Source organism: Peromyscus eremicus, chromosome 10, assembly GCF_949786415.1.
Source record: "Peromyscus eremicus chromosome 10, PerEre_H2_v1, whole genome shotgun sequence".
Classification (NCBI taxonomy): domain Eukaryota; kingdom Metazoa; phylum Chordata; class Mammalia; order Rodentia; family Cricetidae; genus Peromyscus; species Peromyscus eremicus.
This window is the reverse complement of record NC_081426.1, coordinates 85,200,468-85,212,897: the sequence shown is the minus strand read 5'-3', so window position 1 is coordinate 85,212,897 and position 12,430 is coordinate 85,200,468. Positions and strand designations below refer to the sequence as shown.

The following is a 12,430-nucleotide window of genomic DNA, read 5'->3' as shown; positions in this document are numbered from 1 at the left end:
AGAATTAAGATAGACATGCCCAGAAAGAAATGGGGTGAGATGGCCCAAAAGGAGAGCTGAATATTTGCTACGCATACTTGAAAGTGCAGAGCGTATATTGAGATTCAGATTCTAAGTGTCGCTTCTCTGGTCACTCAACATATCCACGTGATAAAGCACCCAGATTCTCCAGACTTTCCGAGTTCATAGGGTCAGGTTAGCTTATACCTGAGCTGCCTGCATGGAGTTGATCCTCACTGAAATGAACAAACTCTTCCTGCGCCAGAAGAGGAGGCTACACAGAAGAAAAAAGTATCCCAGAGAAAACAAGACAAAACAAAACAAAAACCCCCAAATGTCTGGCCTGGGGATAAACTCAGCATAAAGTACACACAAATGGAAGTTAAACAAAAGACAATGACAATAGAATTGGTAAACTAACATGGAATTTCCGAGGAGAAGGAATCCAGACGGAACACCATGGACAAGGACCCCCAAACAAGGGTGCTTGCAATGTCCAAGAAGCAGAGAAAAGTCCAGTGAAGCGAGCGCCATTGAATGCGGACAGAAGGAAGGTGAGAGTTTATGTGGCAACTTGGTCAGGTCCAGTCCCTGGCTATCCAGACAGATGCTAATCTGTGTGCCGCTGTGAAGGCATTTTATGAATAAAGTCCATTATCAATTGATTTTAAGTGGGACATACTTCAGACACTCTGCATTCTGACTGGGCCCAATTCATTCTTCTAAAAGGCCTTAAGGGAAAGCCAAGCCTTCCCTGAAGAAGAGGCTGTACCTGTGGGCAGCAGCTTTGGAGACTGCTGAGGGCTCAGGCCTTCCCTGACCACCTCTCCTGCAGATCCTGGTCCTCACCACCCAGACTCTGCCTTACAGTAAAGTTCTTAATATAAATGTTCTGCCAAGTGGCTCTATTTCTCTGGCGAAGGCTGGCAGGGTTTTAAAAAGAATCACAGATAGACAAGGGACAGCCTTGTGTGATGAAGGTGATGAGGAGTCTGGGTTTTAAGTGATCACTGGAGATTTAGGGAGGTGAATCACATCGTCTCACTTTAAAATATCTTTATAAAAGTAATTTTGCCCATCCCATTGAGAGCAGTTTCCAATGGAACTGAAGGGACCTGCTTAGGGTACTGATAAAGTATAACCAAGAGGTGCAGGTGGCCACAGCAGAGTGGGAGCCACCGAGGGAGACTTTGGCTTCCATCCTGACGCTGTCTGAGATGTGCTTGTTGCTGTAGACTTAGAGCAGAGTGCACATGGACTTGGTGAGAAGTTTGGGGTTCTGAAGGGTAAAGGAAAGCAAGGGACTAAAAATAATACAAATCATGGGGCCTGAGTAATGGATGGGTGATGGTATTTATGTTCAATGAAAGAAAAAAAAAGAGACTGAATATTTATTTAAGAAAAAAAAAAGAAAAGAAAGAAAATGTAACTGTCCTTGCAGCTCAGGGTCATTTGGGCTCCAGGTTGCATAGAGCTCCCATAATCACCCCACCCACAGTCAAAAATGGCATTCAAGCCCACTAGGTCTCAAATGAGTGCTCAAGAGTTCCCTAATCATGACGGCAGGGAAATCTGGGGAGCGTCGGTTTGTGTAGGGCTTGTACCTTCATGGATTTCTTCAGTTGCTTTGCATCAAACAGGGCTGGTGCAGTCACAAGAGCCACCATGATGTGCTCAAAGTGGCCGGAGAGGTCACCCTTCAAGTCATCTTTCAACTCCTAAAATAAAAACCCCAAGAAGGAAATCATGAAACATGTTTCTTTTCTCTTCCTCAACAGCCACCCAGGGGAAAGAGAAACGCAAATCTAAGAACCAAGCAAAAGCGTGCTCATCCATAGGGAAGAGCAGGAATGCTGAGAATATCTCAATGGACATTAATCTTCATTTTATGAGGTTTTCACAATGTTCTGCCTTACACAGACTTTTGCAAAGCCCAAAGGAAGCTTTACAAGTTCACCAGAGTTTGGGACTGTACATTAAAATGCCGTCCCTCTAAATACTCTGCTCATTACACATTGTATGCATGTACCAAATCATTACACCATACCCACAAATATGCACAATTAAAATAATAACTGATAACTAGAAAAACAGAGTGAATGCATTTCCTAGGTCCTCGGTGCTTCAAAAGGAGGGTAAGGGAGGAAGAGAGAGAGCTCTCTCTGGTAAACTCTCTATTCCTGAGTACCTTGCTTCTCAGAGACCCCACTGGGCTCCAAAGAGAAAGGGGAGGACAGTGGCTGGTTAGTCTCCTTTAGTGGATCCTGGGGCATTCCAAGCAGGACAACAGCATCATCCTTTACCACTGTTTCCACACATTACATAAGAAGTCCGTCTCTCCCCCTAAGGGCAGGAACGTGGTTTCTATTTCCAATATTCAAAGGAGGGATATGGAACAGTTTTCTTTTCAGGGCTGGCAGCCTCTCAGGCAGCTCTGATGATAAAGACCAGGGACACAGTGGGGTCATGAGATGGAGCCAAGTGTCACCCTGCTTTAACTGCAACAGGGTGTTTTGTTTGTTTGTTTTTGCCTAAAGATGCTAAATTCTGATACTATCTGTCCTCAACTCGAAGGCAAAGAAATCCTATCTCACGTGCTCTCAACCCATCACAGTGAGAAATGGTGGTTGCCCTTTGCCTCCACTGACTCTTCCTCCACATTTTCCAGTGCTCTGAAAGGCCAATGGACCATCCATGTCACCTACCGACCTATATGTGAGGGGGTTTGTCCAGATGCTTGGCAGTTCATTCATTTCCATACATGTTTAAGGGCATCTAATTAATGCTGGACGTTATAGGTAGCCACAATACACTGCTTATGCCAAAGATGTTCACCCTAATGGTAAAATAAAAGTATTCAAAGAAGAAATTTAATTTTATCGTATAGTATATTGAGTGTGTAATAAATGGTGTCTGAGGAAGGAGTTTTAATGCCTGGGGGGACTGGAGAGCACCGTCAGGTGATGGCTGAGCTAACTGTGATGGTCAACAGCCTGACTGCTGTGTGTGTACTCCTTCCTTTCCATACTTCATGACCCACAGCATCCAGAGTAATCTTTCCATTGTCTTTGTAATTCTGGGGATGGGACAGAGAGCCTCAGAAATGCCAGGCAAGTACTCTACCATTAAGCTAAACCTCCAGGTCCCCAAATAATCTTTTAATACTAAAAATTGGACTAGACTATTCCCCTGCTTACAGACTTCCAATGGCTCCCTATTGTAGGATAAAATCAAGACGACTACGAAATAATTCTTAGAGATAAAGCCCAGAGGCATGCATCTGTAGTCTGAGCACTGGGTAGGAAGGACGCTGAAGTGGGAAGATGGTTTGAATACAGGTACTAAAGACCAGACTGGCCACATGCCAAAATCCTATCTCAAATCCACAAATAAAAATGTTTGGTAGTCAGGCGCGGTGATGCACACCCACGTATTTCTAGCTCCTAGTAAGGTGAGACGATCATTTGAACTAGCCTGAAAAACAGTGGCACCCGGATTTTTTTCAAAAGCTCCAATACTACAAAACTATCCCTTTGCCTCACCAAGTCCACACTCCTGCTATATTGGGGTTCAGAGTTCTGTCTCCCCCACATTCCCAGCTGACTATTGCCCAAGACCTTTCCATTTGTCCTTCCTGTCCTGCGTTCAATCTCTGGTCTCTGACAAGAGTACTACTCACCAAATAGATGACGAACAAATTGTGTGGCAGTCTTGTTCTTACGGATTTATTTTGGGATACTTAGTGGGTTTCCATCTGCTGACTTTACTGAGCCTATCCTTACGTAACTATTTTAAAATTAAAACAGAAACTAAAGATTATCTAAGGCCTTCTTTGTCAGATAGCTGTTCCGGTAATACTTGGTTGGGAGAGCTGTCCTCCATATGATACACCCTTGACAGTATCTCTAACCTCTGGAAGTCGGAATCACCCTCCACCCCGAGTCTAACTTGGGTCATCAAAATGTCTCTACTCTACTCAGGCTGGGGACAGGCCTCAGTAGGTAGAGCGCTCGCCCAGCCTTCACAAAGACCTGGGTTGGATTCCCCAGTACCACCTACCCCGGGCCTAGTGAGTCCCGGCTATAATCCCAACACTGAGAGGTGAACATGGGATCAGAAATTCAAGATAATCTCCATCTACTTTGTAAGTTCCGGGCTAGTCTGTGCTACACGAGACCCTGTCTCAAAAAAGAAAAAAATAAATCTCCCTTTAAGCCAAGTGTCCTGTGGGGAGGGTATTCACTGCTGACTTGGAACCATTGCTGTGACCCTTTAATACATTTCCTCATGTTGTGGTGACCCTCAACCATAAAATTATTTTCATTGATACTTCATAACTAGTTTTGCTACTGTGATGAATTGTAACGTAAATATGTCATGTGCCAGATAGAATATCTGCTATGTGACCCCTGTAAAAAGGTCCTTTGGGAAAAAACAAACAAACAAACAAGTCCTTTGACCCCAAAGGGGTCACGACCCACAGGTTGAGAACCACTCCTCTGAGGCAACATTCTTCATTCCATAGCGAAGAAGCAGAAGCCCCAAAGCCACTGAGGTGGTGAATGCAAAACCAGGATTGAGAGTCCTGGTTCTCGAGTGAATGCACGCGGCATCTTCTGCCTCACTCCATCTGAAACCAAAGACCTGCCAGGGGAACTCGGAGGAGGAACTGAGACCGGTGACTGTCCCTTCAGGACCTGTCGTGTTCACGGCGGTACCTGTTCGTATGTTGCTTGGTACTCCTTGGCAATCAGCTGCCGCTGCGCATTCGAGCGCTCTGTCAGAATGTTGATGAGGGCTTTCTCGTCAGTTCCTAAATGAGACCAAAGTTATTCCATCAACCAAGGGTTCTCCGTATCTGTGTCGAGCAACGGAAGAGCGATATGTCCTCTGAAACTAATGCCCACAGGGAGGCATCTTAATTTTCAGTTTACAGCTGCTTGCTGGCTTAGAAGCTGTGTGTTTGCCTGGTTTGGGGGTTTTGTTTGTTTGTTTTTGAAAACGTTAACCATTTGGATGATTGGGGGATGGAAAACAAAAACGACAGCCAATCCTCGTCTACTCCTCCTACGCACACACACAGCGAGAGGGGCACGAAGAACTTCCTGAGTGACTCCTACTGAATTTCAGCACTCACTCCATAACCGACATCAAATCTTCTGTCCTCTCGAGGGCAGGACCGGAAGATTTACTGAATACCTACTATCTATAAGGTGCTCTTTTTTACTCCTTGTTGTAGCCGAGAGTTACAGGGTCCCTATACTGTGGAGAGATAAAGCTGCCCTAAAGATGACATTAATACTCAGAGAGCTTATGTCACTTGCCACAGTCACACAGCTTTTAAGAAATGCAACAAATCCCTCACCTGCAAACATGGATTTTGTTGTGGTTTGAATATGAAATGTGCCCCCTTCAGACATGTGTTGAGTACTTGGTCTCTAGCTGATGGTGTCATTTCAGAAAATGATAGACATCTCAAGGAGTGGGGCCTAGAGGAGGTAGGTCATCAGGGGCATTCCTTTAAAGGTTATCCCCTCCCCCCTTCTCCTCCTTGAGGTAAGGAGGTCAGCAGTGCGCCACATGATGCTCTGCCCCACCACAAGCCCACAATCAATGGAGGCAAGTACCACAGACTGGACCCTCTGGAAACCACGAGCCGAAATAAATCTTCTCTATCACAGGTAGTTTACCACGGCAACGCGAAGTCTGACTGACACAGATTTCTGTTTGTGACTCACACCTCTAGGGTGCATTTCACACACATATGTTTGTAAGTAAAAGGTAAGACCAGGCCAGGACTGAGGCCGGCTTGTCTGAGAATGTCCTCCACATCACTAATTTTTGGTAGTTGAGCATGATGATGACTGTGGGAAGCCTGTATCTCCTTTGTTGGATGGAGAGGACTCTCCGCAGACAAGAAGCCTTGAGGTGGCTTGCAGGCCTTGGGTAGACAAGACTAGAATGATGGGAAGATCAACCGGGTTCAAGGCTAGGTTTCTTTGTGCTGAGGTAACACCCATGACCCACATCTATACAGCCTGTGACTGTACTACACAGTCTACATCTGTGGAGGAGGAAGGAACCTATGTGCATGGTCACCTGCTGGCCTCCTGGTGAAGGCTGCTGCCCTGCTTGCCTTTGATCCTGTATTTTCCTACGGTCAACAGAATCAGACTGCGGTCTACTTGCTTGGTGAATCTGGTAACTAACCTGGATCTGAAACAGCATCAGTGCCAACCAGTTGCTGAGCACCTGCAACTGAGCCTCTCCGTATCACAGCAGGTCCCAGGTGCTAGATTTCATCTCTGATGTGTTTTCACTCTGGTCCCTCATCCATGACAGGACTATAGATAGAGCTATCCAAAAAAAAAAAAAAAAAAAAGTCCCTGGGAACTGGGCCTAGTGATGGAGTGCTTGCCTGGTACTCAGGAAGCCCGGAAGCCAGGAGTGGAAACTCACACCTGTAACCCCAGCACCCAGGAGGTGGATGCAGGAGGATCAGAAGTCCAAGGTCATTCTTCCACACTGAGTGAGTTCAGGGACACAAGGCACCTTGACTCAAGATGTATTCTGGGAATTATTCTCAGCTCCTTTCTTTTTCTATTCCTTCCACTGTGGTGCTCATCTCTACTCTGCATGTCCTCTGTTACTTTGCCCTAATTTTTTTTACATCTCAACAATTTATACACTTTCCTAATCCCTGTGTGTGCACATATGTGTGCAGGTATCCAGAGGCCAGAAGACAACATCGTATCACCTTGGGAGGGCTTGGGAGGAGGAAAGAGAAGTGGAAAGTGATGCAATTACATCTTAATAAAATGTATAAAAAATTTCAAAAGGAATTAATACTAAAATATTAACCAAAAAATTTAAAAGATAAGTGAAAAAATATTTTTGTTAAAAAAAAAAAACAAACTGTCTTGTATAACAGAAGATAATGCTGACATAAACTCTTAACAGCATATTTCACAGAATTACACAGGTTGTCCTAAAAGGCACACAGCAGGGGAAGAGTCCCCCTACAAACCAACAAACAAGCAAAGAACAAAAACAGTCCCCAACACGAGGAGTCACTGTAAAGGTGGAATAACTATGACAAGGGTACTGAGGTGGGGACAGACAGGAGAGCAGGAAACTCCTACCAAAGTGGCTTCACATGGCAGAGAGGATGGGGTGACATCTTCAGGAACTGTGCTGAGAAAAGTATCTACTTGAGATAGAATGAAGTTAGGTATCTCTAAATGCCCCTCATAAATATCAATTCCATGTCGATTGATGGTCAAGTTAAGAAGAAGATTTCTAAATCTAGGAGGAAAATACAGAATATCTTTATGACTTTACTGTTAAAAAGATACAGTAAGCTGGGCACTGGTGGCACACGCCTTTAATCCCAGCACTTGGGAGGCAGAGGTAGGCAGATCTCTATGAATTTGAGGCCAGCCTGGTCTACAGAGCAAGATCCAGGACAGCCAGGGCAACACAGAGGAACACTGTCTTAAAAAACAAAACAATTGCCGGGCGGTGGTGGCGCACGCCTTTAATCCCAGCCCTCGGGAGGCAGAGCCAGGTGGATCTTTGTGAGTTTGAGGCCAACCTGGGCGACTGAGTGAGTTCCAGGAAAGGCGCAAAGCTGCATAGAGAGACCCTGTCTCGGAAAAAAACAAAAAAACAAAAAAACAAAAACAAAGTGCTCGCTTCGGCAGCACATATACTAAAAAACAAAACAAAACAAAAAGTTATAGTAGTCATGAATCCTAGGAAAAATATTACTAAGCTTGATTTTTTGCTAAAATATAAAACTGGACAAAATAAACATTAACCTAATACTTTGTTTTGTTTTGTTTTTGGCCATGGACTAGGAGGAGGAGGATATTTTCATGGCTTGAGATTTTTATTTAGAAAAGTTTATATACAGAAACTAGTGACAAGAAAGCAACAGAACCTCTCTTGGCAGCCCTGAAGAAGACAGCTCAACTGAGAGGGACTAAAATATGTGAAGAAGTCACATATGAAAGAGGAAACAAAAAGAAAAAATGATGCGGGATTATATCAGTATTTAAAGATGGGGGGCAGGGAGTCATACAGCTTTAGACCTAGTCAACTGGAAAAACTGAATGGTACTTCTGCATCCTGTGTTAATCAGAGTATGGAATACGGATCAAGAGAAGGTCTCATGCATTGTGGAAGGAGTACTATGTGCTATTATTAGTTATTATTAGTAGTATCACCGAGTGTATGATGGGCGCACACCATAGCATGCAAGTGGAGATTAGAGGTCTGCTTTATGGAGTCAGCTGTTTCCTTCGACTGGTCTGGGGATCGAACTCAGGACACTGAGCTTTTGTAATGATCATTGTACTTTCTAACCTACCACACTAGCCCCAAGAGTACTACTAATTTTTATAACCATTTTGGAGAATAATTCGGTGAAATTTTCAGTTAATTTGAAAATAAGTATTCTGGCAATTTCCACCCAGAAATCACAACTCCTATCATGTCCTAGAGAAATACTAGCAAATGTGCACAACAAGTTAAAGCAGGAACATTCACCAAGGACTTTTATGCTGTAATAGAAAAGAATTATAGGCAATTTGAATGTTTCATCAACATTCCCAGTTTATGGTATAATATACAATAGACTACTATGCAGTTAAAATTAATGATCTAGAGCTAAACATATCAACACGAATAAATCTCAGAAACATTATGTTAAGAGATTAAAACAAATGGCGGAAGAATGTATAGGGCACTTTTCCAGTTTTAGTGGTTGAAACTATAGAACAGCAGGTACGTATGTGTGTGGCTGTGGTCTTGAAAGTCCACAAGCGTAAAGTCTAATTTAGGAAGGTGATTTTCTCTAGGTAATGGCGTGACCTAAAACCTAGGAAGAATGGTCAGGGACTGTATCTGTGACGATTTATGTTTATGACGGTGATGGCTGTTGGAAGGGGCTGTGGCGGTGTTCGATTTTAATTAAGTAAACATTGCAAATGCTTTACTTACTAAAACTCGGTTCCCATACACTTTTCATCACTTCACACTTTAGAATGTCCCCCGACAACTTCTCTAACTCAGGATTCAAATCAGGTTAACTTGGCTTTTCAGACGGGAACTTTCCTGGTTTGCTTCAACACCAACAAAGGGATTGCAAAACTTCACTCACCAATTCCTCGGATGGCTTTCCGGATAGCTTCGGCATCCACTGCTGGGCTAAAGCCTGGATAATCTTTTATGGTTCCTCGAGGTCCAACCTAGAGGGAAGGTTCCACTAGTTCAGAACCACACCTTTATTTATATTACATTAAAACATACTCGACTAAATGTTTATCTCACGTGGTCATTACTGAAATTATCTGGAAGTGTTTATGTTTTTAAAAATTCAACTTGTGTTTTAAAAACAGTGGGAAGGAGTCACACCATACAACAGGGCCCATGTAGGAGGTTTATTGAAGGGAGGGGAGAGAAGGGTTACAGAAGCGGGCAGAGACTGGTCCCTGGGGATGAAAGTGAAGGAAGAGAAGAGAAGAGGGGAGAGGGGGGGAGGGAGGGAGAGAGGGAGGGGGGGAGGGAGGGAGGGAGGGAGAGGGAGAGGGAGAGGGAGAGGGAGAGGGAGAGAGAGAGAGAGAGAGAGAGAGAGAGAGAGAGAGAGAGAGAGAGAGAGAGGGAGAAAAGAAGGAGGAGGAGGAGGAGGAGGAGGAGGAGGGAGGGAGGGAGGGAGACAGACAGAGAGACAGAGGTGTACAAGGACCGCCTTTTATATGGAAACATGGAATGCGCAGAGGGGGTGCTCTTAGTGGCTGCAGCTGAGGTATATCCTGCCAGGGCCCTAAGGGCAAGCCAGTACAGATGCCTAGATGCTAACACCACTGCCCCCAGAGGCTCAGTGTATAACTAAATAATTGCTCTTGGTCAACAGGAAACCCAGAGCCTAAACACAGCCCACAGGCAGCATGCTCAGAGGTATTGCGGTGGCACAGCTCGGGGAAGATCCCAGAGGCTTGTGTTGGCATATTGAAGTACCGGAGCTAATGCTTTTTATATTGTTAGTGGTACACAGCAGAACCCCTCCAGGTCCTCTGAAAGAGCAGCAGATGCTCTGAACTGCTGAGCCATCTCTCCAGCCCTAGTGTGCATCTGCGGCAGCCTGGCTTCCTGTGTTCCTGGCCCAGTGCAAGAGTCCCCCCCACCCCCAGACACGCAGGCACCATGGCTTCTACTACATGTAGCAAGAGCCCTCCCAGGAGCCTGTTTTCTCTTGTGTAACAAACTGCACACAGGAAACATTGCTTCTCTAGGGCAATGAGCTGTTTCAACACCAGTGATCCTGAAGAGTACAGGCTTTAAGGGACCTGTATACAAACAATAAGAACACTTCATTTTTTCTTCATCCACTAGATTTCCCAGGGAGAATTCTCAATAAGCGCCTCGTCACATCTCACACAGGAGCAGTTGTGGTTGGGAGGTTCTGGGATGGTTTAATTAATGTTGACCACTGTCCTTGAGGGACGCTACTCTAAAGAATTAATAAATGAAAATGCTATTAAAAATGTCGGTTCTTATGCTCTTCTTAATGGATGTGCGATTGTGGACCACAGCTTGCGTTTTTCCTGAGAACTCCAAGGACATCATGGAGCTTCAAGAGTAGCATAGCTTTTTTTTTTTTTTAAATAGCCACATTACTAAGTTTAAGCACATAAATTAGTGGCATAAAACATGATCACAAACTGGGAATAAACATGCTGCTAAAAGATTAAAATATTCTAAAATTGCTGAAGAAACCAGATGGTGGCCAAAAGGGTACCGAGAAAATTCCAAGTTCACATGTCCTTATATAGTATATTCTGACCTTTTAAATAAAAATCTGTGCTAAGAGTAGTAACATTTAACATTTTCTTTTTAAACAGGGCTTTCTACGCTCTTACTGAATGGTATTGACTGTGTTGTTATGAACTAATATGGTCACATTTACCCTCTTCTAAAGTGTCTGATATTTTCATGAAAGGACATTATCTTGTCACATTAAAGTGAATGGAAAATTAATGTACTGGCACAGTAGAAATGAGAGCCTGCTGACTCAATAGATCAGATGGGACAATTTGTTTCAATGTTGTCAAACACTGTTTAAAGAACCCCAAATAAAAAATTTTAAGCTAACAAGTTAGAATGTGCCAGATCAAAAGACAATAGAAGCAATCTAATCAGTCACTTCAGCACAATCTTCAGAGAATTTTCTTCCCTCAGTGCTTAACAAGCTTTATAAATTGGCAGAGCCAATTGGCTTCAGTTCCTTACTGTCCACTTCCACCGCTGAGCTCTTGTGTTCCCTCATGCACCCACCTCTGATGTCTGACGTTCTAGAAGGACCACACAGGTGCCCGATGCTAGGCACCTTACATATGTTAAGTACAATCTACACAGCCCCGACTCTAAGCATGATCATCTCTGCATAACCGGCATCAGGTCTTAAGGAGACTTCGGAATTTGCTTCCATCCACTCAGCTAGTTAAGCCACAGATCTGAGTGTGCAAGTAGTCTTTTCTGTTGTAAATCATCCTTTGCATTTCTTGAAATATGTTTCTGCATCTCCCAAGGTGACATTTTAAAATGCATGTGACCATGCCCTAGATCTAATGAATTTTATTTGTAGGAACCAGGTGCTATGAAGCTCTATTTGTGTGATTCTATGCCATGAAGATACTTAACATGGCTACTTCTGAATACAAGAAGACAATGTTATGGCTGGATTCTGAGTGTTCATGTATCACAAAGATTCAGGGTTTACACTCTAGCTGTGACCTCTACAAAATTAGATGAGGATAAAATTCCTAATACAGCATGCAACCCTCTTTCTAGTGAGAGTTAGGTAGAGAGGAACGCCTTGGATAATAAGAGGATTCCTCTCCTTCTCCTTCTCCCTCCCCAACATACACACACATATATGAACTTGAAAGAAGACTTGGAAATCTGATTTTTATTTAGTTGTTTATTGTGCTGTGTGGGAAGCAAACTCCAGGGCCTCATATATCACAACCAAGTGCATTACCACTAGACCCCAGAGCATGGGAGTTCTCAAGTAGAATTCTAGTGAAATATTGAAAGGTGTTTTATTAACTTAAATGAGTAATATTGTAGGATATACTTGGTAAGACTTGGTTATTTAGGCCACTCAGCAATATTTGTATGATTTATAGAAACACACTGTAAAATAAATTACCAGACACATATTGTTTATTAATACATGCTAGATAATGAACAAAAGACCTTACAAACACGTTAAATATCTTCAGTGATCTTAATGAAGTAGATTTGATGATTTCCCTTTTAAAAAAGAGTTGGGAGAGCTAGCTCAGCAGTTAAGAGCACTTGCTCTTCCAGAGGATCCAAGTTCAGCTCCCAGGGTATAATTCGGATGGCTCATAAACGTCTAGTT

The 12,430-nt window shown here is 43.5% G+C and overlaps 1 protein-coding gene across 3 annotated transcripts in view; it reads right to left on the bottom strand.

The window, feature by feature from the left end:
- Positions 1-12,430, bottom strand: part of Anxa3 (annexin A3) — a 54,855-nt gene that overhangs the window by 24,927 nt on the left and 17,498 nt on the right. For all 3 annotated transcript variants that reach the window (XM_059274699.1, XM_059274700.1, XM_059274701.1), the window contains 3 exons: positions 9,164-9,251; positions 4,719-4,813; positions 1,605-1,718 (listed from right to left, as the gene is read on the bottom strand). In XM_059274699.1, the coding sequence (XP_059130682.1) occupies positions 1,605-1,718; positions 4,719-4,813; positions 9,164-9,251 (297 nt within the window). The remainder of the gene's footprint in view (positions 1-1,604; positions 1,719-4,718; positions 4,814-9,163; positions 9,252-12,430) is intronic.